The sequence below is a fragment of the Podarcis melisellensis genome (genome assembly GCF_964234715.1).
Source record: "Podarcis melisellensis genome assembly, chromosome: 2".
In the NCBI taxonomy this organism is placed as follows: Eukaryota; Metazoa; Chordata; class Lepidosauria; order Squamata; family Lacertidae; genus Podarcis; species Podarcis melisellensis.
In genome coordinates this window covers 122,337,227-122,357,727 of record NC_138529.1, presented here as the reverse complement: position 1 = coordinate 122,357,727, position 20,501 = coordinate 122,337,227, and the positions used below count along the sequence as shown (strand labels likewise).

Below are 20,501 nucleotides of genomic sequence, written 5' to 3'. Positions count from 1 at the left end.
TTAGAAAAGAGGAGATATGAGAGCCATCTTCAGATATCGAAAGGGCTCCCCCTTGGGAAATGGAGGGGAGGACTCAAATGCATGACTTCCCAGTTACGAGAAAGGAGACTCTGACTAAACATCAGGAAAAACTTTCTGGCAGTAAGAGCTGTTCAACAGTGGAACAGACTCCCTCAGGAGGTAGTGGACTCTCCTTCCTTGGAAGTTTCTGAGCAGAGGTTGGACGGCCATCTCTCAGGGATGCTTTAGTAAAGATTCCTGCATTGCAGGGAGTTGGACTAGATGACCACCAGGGTCCCTCCCAATTCTATAATCAGTGATAGAAGTGACTTAGAGCACTGTGTCACCTTTTGTTGTTGTTTAGTCGTTCAGTCGTGTCCGACTCTTCGTGACCCCCTGGACCAGAGCACGCCAGGCACTCCTGTCTTCCACTACCTCCCGCAGTTTGGTCAAACTCATGCTGGTAGCTTCGAAGACACTATCTAACCATTTCGTCCTCTGTCGTCCCCTTCTCCTTGTGCCCTCCATCTTTCCCAACATCAGGGTCTTTTCCAGGGAGTCTTCTCTTCTCATGAGGTGGCCAAAGTATTGGAGCCTCAGCTTCAGGATGTGTCCTTCCAGTGAGCACTCAGGGCTGATTTCCTTAAGAATGGATAGGTTTGATCTACTTGCAGTCCATAGGACTCTCAAGAGTCTCCTCCAGCACCATAATTCAAAAGCATCAATTCTTTGGCGATCAGCCTTCTTTATGGTCCAGCTTTCACTTCCATACATCACTACTGGGAAAACCATAGTGTCACCTTATCATTTGGTTAAAGCAGAGGTCGTCAAACTAAGGCCCATGGGCCGGATACGGCCCACCGGGCTCATTAATCTGGCTCACAAACCTTGTGGACCCTGCCGCCTGCTCGGTCAGTCCCTGCGCTAAACAGGCACGGCACAGAGGCCTCTCTGCGTGGAGACTGACATCCGTGACATGGACGCCTCTGGGTGCCGCCCCTTCCTTCCCGCCAAGGCCAGTGGCTTGGGCTCTGTGCCCCGCTGAGACAGAGGACGCTGACGCTGCTGAAGGCGAGGCAGTGTCGGCTGCGGCGTGAGTGGCATAGGCCTTTTGGGAGGGGGATGCTTTCGGGAGGCAAAGGGTCCAGCCCCCCACAAGGTCTGAGGGACAGTGGACCGGCCCCCTCCTGAAAAAGTTTGCTGACCCCTGGGTTAAAGTAACAACTTTATTTCAGAAATAGTTGGGGTGATGTTTACACCCACCATATAAGCACACAGAATATACAGGCTTCAATGAAGATTTCAGTCACATAACCTTAGTTAATAGGTTTATTTATTTAAGATGCTAGTAGTAGTAGTAGTATACTGTTCATCCATAGATCTCACGACAGTTCAGGATTACAGAAGATAAAAATGTAAGGCTGTTTTTACACACATACAGAAAATATATTCTAAGGAATCAATGCGAAAGAATTCCAAGTTGTCCAATTGCAGAGTTGAGAAAAAATGACTAATTTCGTTGTCGCAAGCCTGATTCTCTCAGCAAGAAAAGGCTGAGTTAGTGCCCCAAAGGGGTCCCATCTCTCCTTTGAAGAGGAGAATTTTATGATATGCATCCAAAATGATTGGTTATTTCCACAATGGCCAAAAGGAGATTTCTCTTTTTGATGAAAGGAAATATGATTTGTGGGATATTTGTATATGTGAAAAGTAGGCAATAGTTGTAATATGAAGGCTACACATACAGCTGTTTTAATCTGAGCATCCTTTACATTGCTATTCAGTCGAAATTAAAAATAAATTTTAAAAAAGTCCAGTAGCACCTTAATAATAATAATAATAATAATTTTTTATTTATACCCCGCCCTCCCCAGCCAAGGCTGGGCTCAGAGCGGCTTACAAGCAATAATAAAAACAAGATGAATGATTACAACTTAAAAACAAAAATAAAATACAACATTAAAATAATGGAACATTAAAATATTAAAATGTAGCCTCATCGCAGGAGGAGAAGGAAAAGAAAGAGGAAAGAGAGAGAGAGAGAGAGAGAGAGAGAATCAAATTGGCTCCAAGCCAAAGGCCAGGCAGAACAACTCTGTCTTACAGGCCCTGCGGAAAGAAATCAGATCCTGCAGGGCCCTGGTCTCAAGAGGCAGAGCGTTCCACCAGGCCGGAGCAAGAGTTGAAAAGGCCCTGGCTCTGGTTGAAGCCAATCTAACTTCTTTAGGGCCTGGGACCACTAGGGTGTTATTATTTATGGACCTTGAGGCTCTCCGTGGGGCATACCAGGAGAGGCGGTCCCGTAGGTACGAGGGTCCTAGGCCGTGAAGGGCTTTAAAGGTCAAAAGCAGCAGCTTAAATCTGACCCTGTACTCCACCGGGAGCCAGTGCAGCTTGAAAAGCACTGGGTGAATATGCTCCCATGGCAGAGACCCCGTGAGGAGCCTCGCTGCAGCATTCTGTACCCGCTGGAGTTTCTGGGACAGCTTCAAGGGCAGCCCCGCATAGAGCAAATTACAGTAGTCAAGCCTGGAGATGACCGTCGCATGGATCACTGTGGCCAGGTCGGGGCGGGAAAGGTAAGGGACCAACTGCTTGATGCGGCGAAGGTGGAAAAATGTCGCCTTGGCTGTTGCTGTAACTTGCGCCTCCATGGAAAGGGAGGCATCAAGGATTACACCCAAACTCTTAACGGAAGGCAATGGCACTAATTGGGCCCCCGCAAGAGAAGGGAGTTGGTCCCTCATCCCCATGCCATCCCGACCTAGCCATAGGACCTCTGTCTTCGAAGGATTTAGTTTCAATCGGCTCCCACGAAACCATCCACCCACAGCTTCCAAGCATCTGGTCAGTGTGCTCGGGGCCGAGTCAGTGTGGGCATCCATCAGCAGATAGAGCTGAGTGTCATCAGCATATTGGTGACAGCCAAGCCCAAAGCTCCGGATAATCTGGGCAAGGGGGCGCATAAAGATGTTAAAAAGCATCGGGGAGAGAATTGCGCCCTGCAGCACTCCACACACCAAGGAGTGGCGCGACAACATTTCCCTCCCTAATGCCACCCTCTGTCCCTGACCAGAGATAAAAGAGCACAACCAGTTACGGGCTATGCCCTGTATCCCTACATCTGCAAGGCGGTGGTCCAGAAGATCATGATCGACCATGTCAAAGGCTGCTGACAAATCTAAAAGGATCAGCAGTCCTGACCCGCCTCGATCCAGTTGTCTACGGAGATCATCTGTTAGGGCAACCAGAGCCGTCTCCGTCCCAAAACCAGGACGGAAACCGGACTGAAATGGATCTAATGCCGATGTTTCCTCCAGAGACCTACCAAGCTGTTCAGCAACCGCTCTCTCAATTACCTTACCCAGGTATGGAAGATTTGAAACTGGGCGGTAATTGGATAGGTCTAAGGGATCTACTTCCTTCAATTCCCCTGGGAATGTGCCAATGTCAAGGGACAAATTGATAATTTCAACCAGGGGGTCCGCACAACATCTGGACATTCCCTAATCAGCCAAGACGGGCACGGATCAAGGAGGCAGGTGGTGGGCCTACCAACTTGGAGGAATCTATCCACATCAGTAGGGAGTATCCGATCGAAATGGTCCAACACTGGACCTGAAATCAGTCGAGGGGCCTCCAGTTCAGTCACTGTATCTAAATTGGCAGGGAGGTCACGGCGGAGCAACAGGACTTTCTCCGCAAAAAAACTCGCGAATGCCTCACAGCTGTGGGTCGAATTTGTGCTTAAATTTGGTTGTCCTCCTAAGGACGTTATTGACCTAATTATTTTTAAAAGTTGTGCCGGGTGAGAGCTAGTGGATGCAATGGAAGCTGCAAAGTAAGATTTCTTAGCAGCTTTCATAGCCATCTCATAGAGACCAACTTAGAGACCAACTTCATCTTACTTCTTAGTTGGTCTCTAAGGTGCTCCTGGACTATTTTGACTGCATCAGACCAACACGGCTACCTACGTGAATCTAGCAATGATATTCACTGTTCTTTTGAGTAGACTAAAAGCTGGTACTCTGAAGAGCTTCAGTGATAGGACAAAGCGAAGAGCTGGTCAGATTGTGAAACTTTATTTTGAATGAAAGTTAAGGGGATAGCAAGCAAACAGCTTAAACAGATTACAAAATAAAACAGAGTGCTGCCGCTTTGCAGCAGGACTAATCATAGCCTATCCACAAACAATATAGTATTTCTAGTGTACTATTGAGTAGCCCAGAGAATGACCAATTTCCTGGTGGTATGGGAGATGCAGTAGACTGTGCTGAAGGCAACTGGGGACACTCTCCTAGGCCATCTGAGGTTTCATAATCTTGCGCGTGCACACACACACTCTTTGAAGGGAGTGGCATGTGGTTCTCTACACGGAAAGCCATAGCCAGTTCTATTACATTTCCCAAGGAAGCACCCTACTTGATGGGTGATATGCAAGATGGAGTTCTGTTTTACTGAAAGGAAACGGTGATGGCAGCAGACCAATGCCCTTCACTGACCTCCTGACCAAGTGGCTAAACTTTACATCCTCTCTTTCTCCACATCTTGGATTCACAATGAAACACACTCCAAATGACAACCAGGCCGACCCAAATATTAGGCAGAATGCGGAGACCATTTCTTCTTCTTCTTCTTAGTGGCTAAGCTTTGTCTTCTCTGCTTCTCCACCTCTGGGATTCACAACGGTTTCTACGCTGTGTGCGTTCTTTGATGCGCAATAAGGTTTCCACCCTGGCTGAAGCTTATTCCACATTCAATACATTTAAATAATTTCTGCCCAGTATGGGTTCTTTGATGTAAATTAAGGTTACTCATACGCCTGAAGCTCTTTCCACACACCATGCATTCATATGGTTTCCCCAATGCGTGGGTTTTTTGATGTGCGGTAAGAGCACTCCTACAACTAAAGCTCTTTCCACACTCCAGGCATTCAAAAAGTTTTTCACCGGTGTGGGTTTTCTGATGTAAAGTAAGATAGTAATTGAGACTGAAGCTCTTTCCACACACCATACATTTAAATGGTTTCTCTGTTTTGTGGGTTCTTTGATGTGTGGTAAGGTTTCCACTCTGGCTGAAGCTCTTTCCACACTCCATACATTTAAATGGTTTCTCCCCAGTGTGCGTTCTCTGATGTGCAGTCAGTCTTCCACTCTGCCTGAAGCTCTTTCCACACTCCATACATTTAAATGGCTTCTCCCCAGTGTGGGTTCTTTGATGCACAATTAGCACACTACTTGCACGAAAGCTCTTTCCACATTCCATGCATTTGAATGGTTTCTCCCCGGTGTGGGTTCTTTGATGTAAAGTGAGAGAGTAATTGAAACTGAAGCTCTTTCCACATACCATACATTTAAATGGTTTATCAGCTGTGTGGGTTCTTTGATGTGCAGTAAGATTTCCACTCTGGCTGAAGCTCTTTCCACACTCCGTACATTTAAAGGGTTTCTCTCCAGTGTGGGTTCTTTGATGTAAAGTAAGGTTACTCCTACAACTGAAGCTCTTTCCACACACCAAGCATTTATGCGGTTTCTCCACACCGGGGGTCCTTTGATGTAGAGTAAAATGGTAATTAAGACTGAAGTTATTTTCACACACCATAGATTGAAATCGTTTCTCCTCAGTATGGGTTCTCTGATGCGCAGTAAGGAAACTACTGGTACAGAAGCTCTTTCCACACTCCATGCATTTATGCAGATTCTCCCCAGTGTGCGTTCTTTGATGTAAAGTAAGATGGTGATTAAGACTGAAACTCTTCCCACACACCATACATGTAAATGGTTTCTCCCCTGTGTGGGTTCTTTGATGTGCAATAAGGTTTCCACTCTGGCTGAAACTCTTTCCACACTCCATGCATTTAAATGGTTTCTCCCCTCTGTGGGTTTTTGTATGCTTGACAAGGTTACCAGCACTACTTAAGCTCTTTCCACACTCTGTGCATTGAAACGCTTTCTCCCCTGTTTGGGTTCTTTGATGTAGACTAACACTTTCACTCTGACTGAAGCTTTTTCCACACTCCACACTGCTGCTCCCTGTACATTCTTCCTGTGGATTTAGGGCGACATGGATATCAATGTCCTGCATAGCAGAGGATTTCCTTTCCGTCTTTTCCCCTGCTTCACACTCCACATTTTCTGATGACACCATCAATGGCTCCCCATAACTCTTGCTCTTCTGCCTGTAACCTGTTTAGGGAGAGGGAGAAAATGAAAATATCACTCAGACTGCATGGCAGAAGCCGACATGCTCATTACGCATTGAGTTCAATTCTTTGCTTCACTGATTTTACTGTTCTCAAGCATGTCCCTTCCCGCTAATGAGAAGGGCACATGGGCACTTCTGAAAAGAACCTAACCGTACATTAACCTCAGCTCAGTGGCACCACAGAGGATATTTTAATTTGAGACATATCTCAGCACAAAGAAAGGGAAAACTCAAGCCTGGAGGACATCTCTGGTCTTTACAAGAATAGTCCTACTGGACCAGGCCAAAGACCTCCTAGAAATTGTCAATTTTTGCACTCCAGGTGTGCATGTTCATGCTCTGTGGGAGCCAGGGGCGGAAGGGGGTGTAACAACAAATGTAAAACATTTTATGATGTTTTATGATGTTTTTATATGTACAGTGGTACCTCGGGTTACAAACACTTCAGGTTACAAACGCTTCGGGTTACAAACTCCACTAACCCGGAAGAAGTACTTCAGATTACAAACTTTGCCACAGCGGCACGGGAGACCCCCTTAGCGAAAGCGCACCTCAGGTTAAGAACGGTTTCAGGTTAAGAATGGACCTCCAGAACGAATTAAGTTCGTAACCCGAGGTACCACTGTACTGGAAGCTGGTCAGGGTGGCTAGGGAAACCCAGCCGGAGGGGCGGGGTATAAATTAATAATAATAATAATAATAATAATAATAATAATAATAATAATAATAATAATATTCAATGTCGCTGTCAGGGAGCAGCGGAGTTACTACAAAACCCACCCACTGTCCTCCAATCAGGCAAGCAGATTTAAAGGACACAACCCAGCCATGAAAAAGGGACTCAAGGAGGATGTGAAGCAGGGAAGGTAATGGGTCATGGCCTGGGGATGGAGATGGCCGAGGAGAAGATAGCCCCAAGGGCCAGCAGGAGAGCGTTTGAAGGCTACATTTGCCCACCTGGTCTATTTAGTCCTACAGAAGCCAACTAGATGCAGTGAAAGGAAGCCCAGAACCAGGACATAAAGGCAGCAGCCTTGTGCTCCCTCTCTTTCTGGAGGAAAAAGGGCCCCACAACACAGCTAAGCAGCTACCTTCTGAGATCTCCCCTTCTTTGGGATCCTGGAGAAATGGATCTTGTCCCTCTTCCCAACAGGAACTGAGGTCTGATTCTGCCAAGGAAAAAGACAATATTAGTTACTTTTGGCGGCACATCATCCAACCGTTTCAAATTAATCTGTATCCACGACCTCAAAGGAAGGGATTACGTAACCAGAGCCTATAAAGATGCACCACACCAGTAGGGGAAAGCAAAGTTGAGTACATACAGGATTTGACCTAAAGTTTCACACCTTCAATGTCTAACAGCCAGGAGGGATACAAATCTGCCCTTACCTAGAGAGGCCACCATCTCATGATTCTCCTCCATGACTTCCTTGTGCAGAGCTCTTTGGCCTGGATCCAGCAGAGCCCACTCCTCCTCCGTGAAAAACACAGCCACCTCCTCAAAGGTCAAGAGGGCCTGGAAGAAGAAGAGGAAGAAAACAGAGCTGCTCTTAGATCCCCATCATCCCCAATCAACACAGAGGGAGGCTGGGTGGTCCCATCTGTGCCTCTTCCCTCCTCCCTCCTCCCGTTGCTCTTTCCCTACCTGAGGAAGCTGCCTGGCTCCTCTTTCCACTCCACCTCTGAGAAGAGACCGTACAGAGGGGGTCTCGGAGGCCATTGCGCTGCCAGTGGAAACGACGGAGGAGGAGGCGTAAACTGGGCCACTTCTGGGACGCTCTCAGCTGTTGCCACGATGCACTTCAATGCAGGGAGCAAGGAGCAGCTCTTTAAGGAAAACGATGCAGAGATTTTTATTATTACTAATTGAATTTATATACCCCCCTATACCTGGAGGTCTGAGAGCTGTTCACAGAAAGGCAGATTTATTTAGGGTGGGAGACTTTTACACAAATAGCATACCTTTGACTGGGGAACAAATGTTAAGTAAAGCTAGACAACATCTGGAATTTGCTAAACGTGCATCAAATCACACATTTTTCTAACAAACCCAGCAGTTACTGCACATGCCTCTTTAAACTTCGGCTGAAATTCTAATTGCAAATACATATGCAAAATCCAAACACGTATTATCAAAAATGTATTAAAGCTGTTGGTGGTATTCATTTAGGTGAAACCAACTTGGTGGAACATACCTGGGAATCAGACGTAGGGACAGCTGGCAGAGACTGTGGGATAACAGACCCTTTGAAATAAAAAAATTCCTTCCAGTAGCACCTTAGAGACCAACTAAGTTTGTTATTGGTATCTAAGGTGCTACTGGAATTTTGTTTCGACTACGGCAGACCAACACGGCTACCTACCTGTAACTAGACCCCTTGAAGTCACTATACGGACACATAAAATAAATCCCCTCTTTAAACTCCTACACTGCTGCTTCTAGCACCCCTGAGGTGTAGCTATAGGAACAAAGCTATATTCCATCTCTGCTGGAGAGAGTGAGAGGGGGTTGGAACAACTATACATGTGCGGGAAAGAAATGTTTATGAAATAAACTTGATCCCTAAACAAAAAAATCCTACATATCCCAACTTTGGAATTGTTAACTATTTTTAAAGATGAAAATGCTTATATGAAATATAAAGAACTCATCAACAAGGGCTAAACAACTCATTGCTCAAAACGGGAAATCTCTGGAACACTTGCAATTATCACAACAGAAACAGAAAATCTGGACTATTGCACTTTCCAAAAAACCCCACAGATTTTCATACCTACTGCTTTTTGTATTTTTACTGTTGCTACGATAATTGTTTTTGTTTCTTATGTTTTTGATCTGTGTTATATTCTTGTTCTCTTTTGTAGGCTATCTTGAAAATCTAGACTAATAACATTATGGTCATCTACAAAAAAACACACCATAACCTGACAAAAAGGAGTTGAATCATTTGCTGGAAAAAGAAGTACTGGGGATGATTTCATTGTGACAGGGTAACTTTTCAACCCTTACTCTAAAGACCGTCAACTGCCTTGGCATCCACCAGATTCGCACCCGACACTTTGGAACAATGTTTTCCCATAAGGACACACATTTGTGTGTGTGTTTTGACGGGGAGTTCAGTTTATGTTTTCTATTTGCAACTTTTTTGGGGGTGGGGAGGGAGAATTTAAAGGGGGGGAAAGCAGGAACCAACACTCAGGGGGGGCATTCTGGTGACTACAGAGGAAATACAGGGTCTTTTTTTGTCTTAGCCCTGCACCCTAACTTTGGGGTGGGGAAACAAGACCCAGGGGTCAAATCCAGCCCTTGAGTCCCCACCCATCAATTGGAAGGCTGCTCAGGAGGGAATGTGGCCTCCTGGGTGAAGGACCCCCCCCCCCATGCTTTAAGCACTACATTTGGCTGGTCTGCAATGTGAACAGCAGCAACAGAAGGAAAGACCATCAGCCAGCCCTCTGCTGGGTCAGTTCTTCAAAGGGGGTATGTTTTTTTGCCAATTAATTTTAACTCATTTTCAAATTTATTACACGCCAGGCACTCCTGTCTTCCACTGCCTCCTGCAGTTTATTTTACAGATCTGTCTCTAATTAACATGCATTTTTATTTTTTTTTAGCAAATTCCTTGTCCCTCAGCTGCCCTTTTACCAACTCCTGCACGTAAAGGTAAAGATAAAGGGACCCCTGACCATTAGGTCCAGTTGTGGCTGACTCTGGGGTTGTGGCACTCATCTCGCTTTATTGGCCGAGGGAGCTGGCGTTTGACCGCATTTTTTCCGGGTCATGTGGCCAGCATGACAAAGCCGCTTCTGGCGAACCAGAGTAGTGCATAGAAACGCCGTTTACCTTCCCGCCGGAGCAGTACCTATTTATCTACTTGCACTTTGACGTGCTTTTGAACTGCTAGGTGGGCAGGAGCAGGGACAGAGCAACGGGGTGCCATTGTGGGGATTCGAACCGCTGACCTTCTGATCAGCAAAGCCCTAGGCTCAGTTGTTTAACCCACAGCGCCACTTAATGCCTCCAGCCAATGCCTTGAGACCATCTGGAAGGTGCCCATTCTTCTTCCTAGTCTCCCAGCCCCCCATCTATGATTTCTGAAAAGGGGACGGGCGGGGGCCACCTCTTCCTTCCTAATAAGCAAATTCTTGTTTCCTTTTGCTTCCTTCTCCCATCAGCCTCTTTCTTACTAAGGATGCTCCGGAGGCCGATTTCCCCTTGACATTGTCCACCTCTCACCCCCCACCCAATTCGAAATGTCTCCCCTCTCTCCCAATCCAGAGGCGACTCTGTTCTCCAGCTCGGGGGCTAAAAGCAGCACTGCGACACCCTCCTCCCCAATTCCCCCCCCCCCATGCAAGGCAGCTTCCACTGCAGCAAAACCCGCCCCCACCCCAGGGAGCTTGACCATGAGACTGCAAGGAGTGGTGGGAGGGAGGGGGTGGATTAAGAGGCTGCGTCTAAGATACCTTTTGGGGGGGGGGAGTGTCTGGTTGTCACCTTGTGACTGTTCAGTATCCGATTCTGGTTGCATGCGGGGGGGGGGAGCGAGCGCCCTTTCCTGGTTTTCAGGCACCGAAGGGTCTTTGTCCCCCCCCCCCAAAAGAATATATTGCAATGCAAACCTTGTTGGGGGCAACCCCACTTTGCAGCACCCTCCCACCCCCTACTGACCTTCCCTGTTTTTCTCTCATTCCGCGCCCCCCCAAAAAAACCTCTCCCTAGTAGCCCTGCTTGTAAATTCAAGGGGAGGGGAAACAAATCCTTCTCCCACCCCCTACGTCAATTCCTCCCCCCCAACAAAAAAAATACTGCACCTCAATTCCTCCTCCCCCCCCAACAAAAAATATACTGCACCTTTTTCTCCTCCTCTGCAAGCCTTTTTCTTTTCTGTTAATATGCATGGAGACCCCTCCCCTCCAACAATGCCTCTATATCCCCCAAAACCTCCTGCCTCTCTAGGAAGCCGAACTCATTGACCCAGAGGGAGGGGGAGTGACCCCCTCCCGGAAAACGGGTTTGTTTTTGTTGGGTTTTTTTCTGGAATTTCCTCAGAGGAGGAAGCCAAAGGCAGCGCCGTCACATCCGGTTTCCACGCGAACGCTGGAAGGGGCTTCTCTCAGGAAGTTTGCAAAAGGAACCCCTCTAGAGGACAAAGAGGTAAAGATTCCGCGTGGGGGAGAAAAGGGCAGAGTTTGCAGTTGCAAAGCGGCCGCCCAACACCTGCAGGGTTTCCTTGCACCGTCTCCTTTGAAGCCCCCCCCCCAAAAAAAACATGGTTTCCCACCCAGGGAACTCCTGAATGGGGGCCATCCAGAGAATTTGAAGGCAAAAAGTTCCCACCACAGCTCACTAGGAGGATATTCTTTCAAATTCTTAATTTGCAAGCTGGGCGAGGAGAAAATGGGAGGAAATAATAATAATAATAATAATAATAATAATAATAATAATAATAATAGTAATAATAGTTTATACCCTGCCCTCCCCAGCCAGAGCCGGGCTCAGGGTGGCTAACACCAATAAAATCACAGTAAAAACTTAATGGGGGCGGGAGCAATTTAAAATACAGGTTAAAATGCAATTTAAAATGCAGCCTCATTTTAAAAGTAGCCGATAGATCAAGACCATGAGGGAAGGGCAACATAAGGGTCAGACTGAGTCCAAACCAAAGGCCATATTTATATGTATAAAATTGTATATATATGTATATATCTATGGATCCAGCCCATGGCACGAGTATAAGAGATTGGCAGAAAGCAGGTGCCAACTTAGCCACCCTTGAAAGTTAGAAATCAGCTCAGCCTGATGTCAAGGGTTCTGGGAATTGTAGCTCCGCGAGGGGTAAACTACAGTTCTCTGGATTCTTTGAAGGAAAGAATCTGCTTTAAGTGTATATTCCGTACACAGCCTTTGGAGGTGGGGTGTTCTGGACAATTCCAGCAAAATAGGGTTTTATAGTGATCCAATCAGTTTCTGTGGGTTTTGTATCTATGCCCCACACCTGTTATGTTCACAGCCCAGCTCTTTCTCTCCAGGACGCCTTCCAGGCTCTGAATTCTTCCTTGGCTGCTTTGGGAACTCCATCCATCTCCCATGAGGCAGCCAGCTGTGGTAGTGGGGCTCTCCTGACTGCCCACAGCTGTTTGGCCTTTATTTTTTTGCTATTTTGCTGAGTTTATACCTATTTAAGGGAGTCCAGGGGGTCAACTAGTCCAAAAATAACAGATCTGTTGTCCTCCCACTCCCTTTAAATTCTCAGAACAACCACCCTGTGAGGTAGGCCGAGATGGCCCAAGCTCACCCGGGGATTGGGCTCAAACTCTGGTCTCCCAGGTCCATTGCTACAGAGGGAGTGAGAGAATGATAGAATCTTTCAGCTGGAAGGGACCCAAGGGCCATCCAGGATAATACAGTTAGCGGAAAAATCTGAGGGCTCCCTTGGACAAAAAACAAGGACACCAGCCAGGAATACCAGAGCAAAACAGCAGCCAGTAGATCTGGTCTTTATTGAAGACTGTCGCGACAGGACTCCAACTCACTGCAAGACAAAGCAAGATGGAAGCCCCAAACAAAAAGCCCCCAAACTTTTATCAGCTGCTAATCCCCATGTGACACCCCCCCAACTACATCATGGTTACATCATGATAGGGGGGGGGGGTCTGGTGGCAGTAATCTGAGCATCCTGGACCCTGCCCCATGGTTCTCCTTGCCCTCCACCAAACATCCATCAAGTGTAACAAAAGAGATACAGTGGTACCTCTGGTTAAGAACTTAATTTGTTCCAGAGGAACATTCTTAACCTGAAACTGTTCTTAACCTGAGATACTGTAGCCTTTCTAGGCCTTTTTCACGGGTAGGAAAAAAGGTTGCACCCGGGGAGAGGGAGATGGGAGTCAAACAGACACTCAAGGGATAATTTCAGAGAAAAAGCTTTATTCTGCCCTCCGGGGTGGCAGAAGGCACCTGCATAATAAATTCACAAAGCAAGTACACTGAAAACATTTTTACAAGCAGGTTTTATCCATTTTCCAAGTCCCTCTCTTTCCCCCCTCCCTCTCTCATGAGTTTGCCCACGAATGTTGGCAGAAACGATCTTCCATAGAATTGTTTCTTTTTCACTTGCAATTTGGTAAGCAAGGTAACCTGGGAAGCAAAAAATCATTGTTCTCTCAGCTATCTTTTACTACAACAGAGCAATATGCTTAACTAAATGCTTTTAGTTAAAATGCTTGAGGCCTGGTTGGGGGGGGGGAGGAATTCACAAACAGGTTTTAGGGTAACCTAACTTGTCCCCTTCAATACCACTTTAGCTAATGGGGCCTCCCACTGTGCCGCAGCAGTGCCGATTTCTGTTTGTTATTTCTGGAATGGCTACCTGTCTGGCCCTCAGGTATCAGGATGCCAGGGATTCTCCCTCAGGCAGAGGGACTGCTGAGTAGCTGAGCTCACCTGTCTATATGAATTTCTGAAGTTTTCCCAGTGAGCCAGTACAGAGATACATTGATCAGTGAATTCTTACATTTGGTATCGTGCAGCAGAGGCCCTTTGAATAGATAGGCAGAAACTGTGATGAAATGTTTTGTGGGGACAAATTACAAAAGTGATTGTGCTGATTTTGGTAGTGGGCTGCATGTGCATGATATCTGCTGGAGGGGCACCCGCCCCCCCAAAAAAAAAACCCTATACATAAATTCCTGAAACAATACCCTGCAATGGGATTGAAAGGGCTACTGGATACCGACCCTCCCGCCTCAGGGCTTCTCCCCTTAACCAGACCAACTGTCCTGCCCCTTCCCACCTGCCACCCTCTGTTGGTTTTTTGGGGGTGGGGATGGAGCTAATGCAATGCAATGATTGGGGGATTTGGGGGAGGGGGAGAGGGCAGACAGGGAAGCTGCTGGACAGGTGGGGAAAGACACACACACACACCCTCCAAAAAAAATGAAGGGAGGTGGATGCACACCTGATTCGTCCTCGTGGCAGAGAAGATCCAGGGATTCTTACACACAAACACACACACCCGCGCGCACGCAGAACACAAGAAGGTCCCTGTAGCTGGATCAGGCCAGTTGCTCCCATCTCGCTCCGAATTCTGCCCTCCCAGTGGGAAACCAGATGCCCATTTTGGGGATCCTGCAAGGAGAATTTCAGCCCAAGAGCATCTCTCCCCTCCCTGCTCGGTGCTCAAGGCAGCGGCTGGAAAATGATGCCGTCTGCAGAGTTTGGAGTCTGTTTCTGTTCCCCTTCAGGGCCCAAAGGATCTTGATCTGGTCCTCCTCCTCCTGCAAACCCCCCCCCCCATCCCACCCTGGTCAACGGGGTGGGCGTGGAGTTGGACAACCACGCAAGCGAGCCCAAAGAGGAGGAAGCTGAAGGCAGCGCCATCACGTCCGGCTCCCATGCGAAAAGAGGAAGGGGCTACTCCCAGGAAGGGGGAGGAGGAAGTGGGGCAGAAGGAGAAGCAAGAGATTTCGGAAATGGGGAAATAGCTAAAGAGGGACGCGGGAGAACGGCGAGAGAGGAGAAAGAGGTAAAGATTTGGGAGGGGGGAGGAAAAGGACATAGAGACCCCTCTCTGTTCCCCCCCTCCGAAAAATCTCCTGTCCTGGGACGAGGGCGGGGTGGGGGCGATGGGGGTGGAGAGCAAGGGCCAGAGCCCCCCTCCCCATAAAGCTCTTCTCCGAGGGGCTCGATCCATGCAATGCAGCTGCAAAGCGGGGACCCAACGCCTGCAGGGTTTCCCTTGCACCGTCTCTTTTGAAGCCCCCCCCAAGGGCCCCCACCTTGAAGCAGGGCAGGGGGCGTGCCGGGGGGGGGGAGTTTTCGGTGTAGGGGAGACTCCAGAGAAGAGAGGGGGCAGAGGTTGTCTGAGGGGTGAATGGGAGCATCCCTGGGGCGGAGAAGCCAAACCGATAATTGTTGGGGGGGGGGGACATGGCCTTGTTCGGAGATGCCTCCATCTGGGGATTTCTGGAGGAGCTGCCTTGGCTTCTCATTCCTTCCCAGGAATCTGCCACTCTTGAGGTTGACCTAGAGAAGGATTCCTTCTCTAGGGGGGGTGTCCAATTTCCCCACCCGCTTCTTTCCTGGATGCAGTAGCATAGCAACCCCCACAAGCAGCTGGGGCGGAGCTTCTTTTGGAACGCTCTGTCTCATGAGACCAGGGCCCTGCAGGATCAGAGTTGTTCCGCCTGGCCTTTGGCTTGGAATCAACTTGATCCCCTTCCCCTCTTTCCTTTTTCATTTCTTCTTCTGTGATGGAACTCCTATTTGGGGACTTCCCTGGCTTTTTTCTGGCCCACGTAGGACCAGTCTGGATAGTTGGCCTTGGTGAAGACCTGATGTTTTCATCCCCAAAAAGTTTGTGATTTGAGTTTCTACTGAAATGAGGCTGCATTTTAATGTATTTTAATCTGGTTTTTAAGTTGTATTTTAATCAATTGTTTTTATACCTGGTGTTAGCCGCCCTGAGCCCAGTCTTGGTTGGGGAGGGCGGGGTATAAATAAAAATTATTATTATTATGCCACCCTGTGACCCCACCCGCCTGCCTTCCTTCAATACTCCCTAGAAGCTGAATCCCCTTCCCTACATTTTGTTCCAGGCAAGCTGTTGCATCTCCAGACACTGTGATCTTCCTTATTCCAAGTCAGGCCATTGGTCCACCGGGAGAAGAGAGGAGCAAGTGACAGAGTCCGTGTCAGGATAAAAAGTGGGGTATAGATAAATATAAGAGTAATAACAATACTTCTAAGATTGCTTTAGAAGGTAGCAGTTGGAGGCAGCAGTTTAATCACAACAGTTGGAGCCTCTTGTGAATTCAGTATATGAATTCAGTAAATGAGCCCAGCCTGAGAAGAATGAGTGTCTGACAAGGACCTGGGAGACAGGGGGTTAAACTCCCCCCCCCCATCTGCCCTGAAGCTCCCTGGGGCACATTACCTCTCTGCCTAACCTACCTCTTTGCAGGAAAAGGGGGGATTAGTAAATGACAAGGGAAACAAAAAAACCCCGATAAAATATATAGGGAGAGCAGAGATAGATGAATGCACCAGGAAGATGTTAAATATCACAGAAGAAGGAGAAAACGGAATGCAGATACCGTATTTTTTGCCCCATGGGGCGCACCGGGCTATAGGGCGCACCTAGTTTTTTTGGGGGGAAATAAAGGGGGGAATTATTTCCCCCCTAGGCGCGGGGCTGGGGCAGGGGAAGCCCAAGCTTCCCCTGACCCCAGTCCCCAGAACAGGCTGCTCCCCAGGCTTGCGGATATCTGTCCCCTGAGCTTGTGGGGCTGGCGGTGGGGAGAAGCGCGCTTCTCCCCACTGCCAGCCTCCAAACCAGGTTGGGGAACAGTGGGATGGCGACGCTGCGCCTCCCCGCTGTCCCCTGAGCTTGTGGGGCTGCCCGATATCTGCCCGGGGCACGCTGCGCAGCGCGCCCCAGGCTTCGGGATGCAGGCTGCTATCCGCAAGCCTTGGGAGCCCAGCGGGCACTCCCGCCAAGCTCCCAAGGCTTGCGGATAGCTTCCTGAAGCCTGAAGAGCGAGAGGGGTTGGTGCGCACCGACCCCTCTCGCTCTCCAGGCTTCAGCGAAAGCCTGCATTCGCCCCATAGGATGCACACACATTTCCCCTTCATTTTTGGACGGGAAAAAGTGCGTCCTATAGGGAGAAAAATACGGTATTTAGTATTTTCAGAGAAACCTCAGCAGAGCTCAATGTTACTTGGGAGTTCAAGGTGGAAATGGATACCATAGGGTCTTCAGAGGTATTATTATTATTATTATTATTATTATTATTATTATACACCGCCCTATACCCAGAGGTCTCAGGGTGGTTCACAACAAGACCACAACATATAAAATCAAACCAAAAGCAGTAACCCAATAACACCCCCTAAAAAAAAAAATGCCACATTCTAAAAGGGTGTTGGATGTCAATGTGATCAACCAAAGGCCTCGTTAAAAAGGAATGTTTTTGCCTGGTTCCTAAAGGTGTATAATGACTGAATCAGGGGTTATGACTGAAATCTGTACTCCAACAACTATATAAATCCAAGATTCGCACACTAAATGGAAGTCTGGATAACATTCCCAAAGATGCCTTGCTTATATTCCAGAAGATGGCCTGGGGATATTCCGTAAGGATTCTGAGTCGGAAAGGGAGCCAGGTACAATGACCCTGGTTAGAAGGTTGGTTTCTTCTTTATACTCACCTCTTGAATCTCTTCCTGATGAAACACCCCTGGTTCCTCCTCCTCTCTCTGGTGTCCTCCCCTTTCCCTTCTTCCCCACAATCAGGCCTCTGGACCTTTAATATCCACCTTTGTTCTCTTCCTTACAGGATTTACATTCCTCCCACTCCAAAGCAGACGGTGGAGAAGACAATCAGAATTTTGGGTGACCATTTGAAATTTCATTGGGAATACAAAGAAACGATTTAAAGGTGTGGAATGTAGAATGTACTACCGTCAGTGAATGCATATCAACGAATGCACACAGTGGAGAAACAATTGGAAGGTATGGAGTACGTAAATAATTTCAGTGGGAGTCGGCGGCTTCAAAAACATCAACGGATTCACACAGGTGAGAAACCATTTAAATGTATGGAGTGTGGAAAGAGCTTCAATCGCGGTGTAGAACTTAATATACATCACCGAACTCACACGGGTGAGAAACCATATAAATGTATGGAGTGTGGAAAGAGCTTCAATCGCGGTGTAGAACTTAATATACATCACCGAACTCACACGGGTGAGAAACCATATAAATGTATGGAGTGTGGAAAGAGCTTCAGTCATAGTAGCAACCTTCCAAGACACCAACGAACTCACACAGGGGAGAAACCATATAAATGTATGGAGTGTGGAAAGAGCTTCAGTCATAGTCAAACCCTTAAAATGCATCATCGAACTCACACAGGTGAGAAACCATTTAAATGTATGGAGTGTGGAAAGAGCTTCAGAGTTAATGGAAAACTTCGAAGACATCAACAAACTCACACAGGGGAGAAACCATTTAAATGTACGGAATGTGGAAAGAGCTTCCATAACAGTGGAAACCTTAATGCACATCATCGAACTCACACTGGTGAGTTCAGATGTATGGAGTGCGGAAAGAGCTTTAGTCAGCGTGGAGCACTTAGAACCCATCATCGAACTCACACAGGTGAGAAACCATTTAAATGTATGGAGTGTGGAAAGAGCTTCAGAGTTAATGGAAAACTTCGAAGACATCAACAAACTCACACAGGGGAAAAACCATTTAAATGTGCAGAGTGCGGAAAACCCTTCTGTAAAAGTGAATCACTTAGAAACCATCAACTGATTCATGCAGGGGAGACACCATTTAAATGTGCAGAGTGTGGAAAAAGCTTCTGTCATAGTAAAACGCTTATAAAACATCAGCAGACCCACACAGGGGAGAAACCATTTAAATGTACGGAATGTGGAAAGAGCTTCTCTTATAAGAGCAAACTTAGAATACATCAACATACTCACGCAGGGGAGAAACCATATAAATGTATGGAGTGTGGAAAGAGCTTCAGTCATAGAAGCAACCTTTCAAGACACCAACGAACTCACAGAGGGGAGAAACCATATAAATGTATGGAGTGTGGAAAGAGCTTCCATAGCAGTGAAAACCTTAATTCACATCATCGAACTCACACTGGTGAGAAACCATTCAGATGTATGGAGTGTGGAAAGAGCTTCTGTCAGAGTGGAGGCCTTACAAAGCATCAACAGTCTCACTTGGGAAGGAACCTTAAAATGTATTGATCGTGGAAAGAGCTTATTTCAGAGTGGAAGACTTAGAAAGTACCAACAAAAACAAATGGTTGAAACTGCTTAAATAGGACTGTGGAATGTGCTTCACTTATAATGGGGTGCTCAGAAAACGTCCACATACTCTCATTGGGGAGAAAGTCAATTGTAAGTGCAGGAGGTTTATGTGGAGTTCTGGTGTTTGTATAATAGATTTTAGAGGGGGACCCCACTAAACCCTAGAAATGAATAAATGCCAGGGGATTGAATAAAGTCGAAGCTGCAGAGCTGTGCTAGACGGAATCCCTGGCTGGCTTAGTGAAGAGGAAACCTGTTAATGTGACAAAATGAGTTGTTGGGCCATCTTGGACTGAAGATTCAGATGTTCTAAAGCAGGCATGTCCAACTCCCAAGAGACTGTGATCTACTCCCAGTATAAAAAAACTGACAGTCATCTACCCATTGTCATTAATGGAAGGGGGAGCATGCGTGGGGTGGAAGGGGGGAGGCCAGAGTTGTGGAGCTTCCTTGGGGGAGAGACTTTGGGGGGGCGGGTTACAAGACTAGTGCAGCTTTTGGGGGACAAAAAACGCTAGAGGTAATTTAAGCAGCAAAGCATGCATGGTAGGAATATACCAAGGGGGGTGGGGCTCTTTTACATTGAATTATCACTTTATGTCATCCCTCAATAGACCTATAACACACTGGCGGTCCACCTGTCGATCACAGTCCATCGGTTGGACACCTTTGTTCTAAAGGTTGCCCAGGTAACTGTGTTTTTGAGGTGACAGGAAAAGGGAGTCTGGTTGCGGGGAAGAAGAAGCAGGGAGAAGAGCCCAGATCCATCTTTGCGTAGGGTGGGTGGTGGCAGAGATGCCTTGGACTCCAGAGCTGCATTGCTGTGGGGTACAAGCGACACTTGAGAGGAGCGTGCTTTAAGAGCTGGACACCCTCCATGCAGATTGAAGGTGTAAATAGGGGAATAAACCACCTATATTGAAGTCGCGACAGTCGCCGCCGTGTCTTCCATTCTCCAAAGGAAAGCAGACCCCATGGGCTTGGCAGAGAGAGGAGCAGGCACCCGACTTTTGTAACAGTATGTAAAGTTGTGTAAATGTGTGTTTAAAGAAAGGAATGTTGTATCTCACAGTACTGAGTATAACATTTGATGTAAAAAGAATGTTTCAAGCTGAATGCATCCTTTGGTTTATTTCTGTAAGGCATGGACTCAGATATAATGGTCAATCATAATGTTATAAATGTGTTATAGAAATTTGAAACCAGGTTGCACTGTACAGCAGAAACCCAAAGTCAATTTTAAATTGCATTGGGAGCTTTTTATTGTGTCCCCCCCCCCTTGTGTGTTTTATATCTGTGTGGATCCAGCCCATGGCCTGGGTATAAAGGATTGGCATGACTTAATACGACAGGTGGTTGGGATGCGGGTGGCGCTGTGGTCTAAACCACTGAGCCTCTTGGATATGGGTAGGCAAGTTAAGGCCCAGGGGCCAGATCCAGCCAAATCGTCTTCTAA

At 47.3% G+C, this 20,501-nt stretch overlaps 4 protein-coding genes and 1 long non-coding RNA gene across 7 annotated transcripts in view; 2 read left to right on the top strand and 3 right to left on the bottom strand.

Moving 5' to 3' along the window:
* The window catches only part of LOC309364383 (uncharacterized protein), a 155,808-nt gene that overhangs the window by 19,393 nt on the left and 115,914 nt on the right, over positions 1-20,501 (bottom strand). The gene's annotated exons all lie outside the window — the stretch shown is intronic.
* On the bottom strand, positions 1,316-3,945 carry LOC309365492. Its single transcript, XR_014166199.1, has 2 exons — positions 3,883-3,945; positions 1,316-1,823 (listed from the first exon to the last, which is right to left on the bottom strand). It is a non-coding gene; the product is annotated as an uncharacterized lncRNA (long non-coding RNA).
* Positions 2,416-20,501, top strand: part of LOC309364399 (uncharacterized protein) — a 152,254-nt gene continuing 134,168 nt past the window's right edge. The window contains exon 1 of the mRNA XM_081901600.1: positions 2,416-2,579. The gene's annotated coding sequence lies outside the window, so the exon portion shown is untranslated. The remainder of the gene's footprint in view (positions 2,580-20,501) is intronic.
* Positions 3,940-11,252, bottom strand: LOC309364649 (uncharacterized protein). Its single transcript, XM_081902355.1, has 5 exons — positions 11,063-11,252; positions 7,853-8,034; positions 7,597-7,723; positions 7,296-7,373; positions 3,940-6,185 (listed from the first exon to the last, which is right to left on the bottom strand). The coding sequence occupies exons 2-5, from the start codon at positions 7,925-7,927 to the stop codon at positions 4,693-4,695; spliced, it is 1,773 nt and encodes a 590-aa protein (XP_081758481.1). The 5' UTR covers positions 7,928-8,034; positions 11,063-11,252; the 3' UTR covers positions 3,940-4,692.
* Positions 11,328-20,161, top strand: LOC309364948 (uncharacterized protein). Of its 3 annotated transcripts, XM_081902991.1 has the most exons (4): positions 14,717-14,735; positions 15,808-15,896; positions 17,548-18,293; positions 18,372-20,161. In XM_081902991.1, exons 3-4 carry the CDS (start codon positions 17,696-17,698, stop codon positions 18,980-18,982), a joined length of 1,209 nt encoding a protein of 402 aa, XP_081759117.1. In that variant the 5' UTR covers positions 14,717-14,735; positions 15,808-15,896; positions 17,548-17,695; the 3' UTR covers positions 18,983-20,161. The 3 variants fall into 3 exon arrangements, with proteins under 3 accessions (XP_081759118.1, XP_081759117.1, XP_081759116.1); XM_081902992.1 differs by lacking the exons at positions 14,717-14,735; positions 15,808-15,896 and adding an exon at positions 11,328-11,365; XM_081902990.1 differs by lacking the exon at positions 15,808-15,896.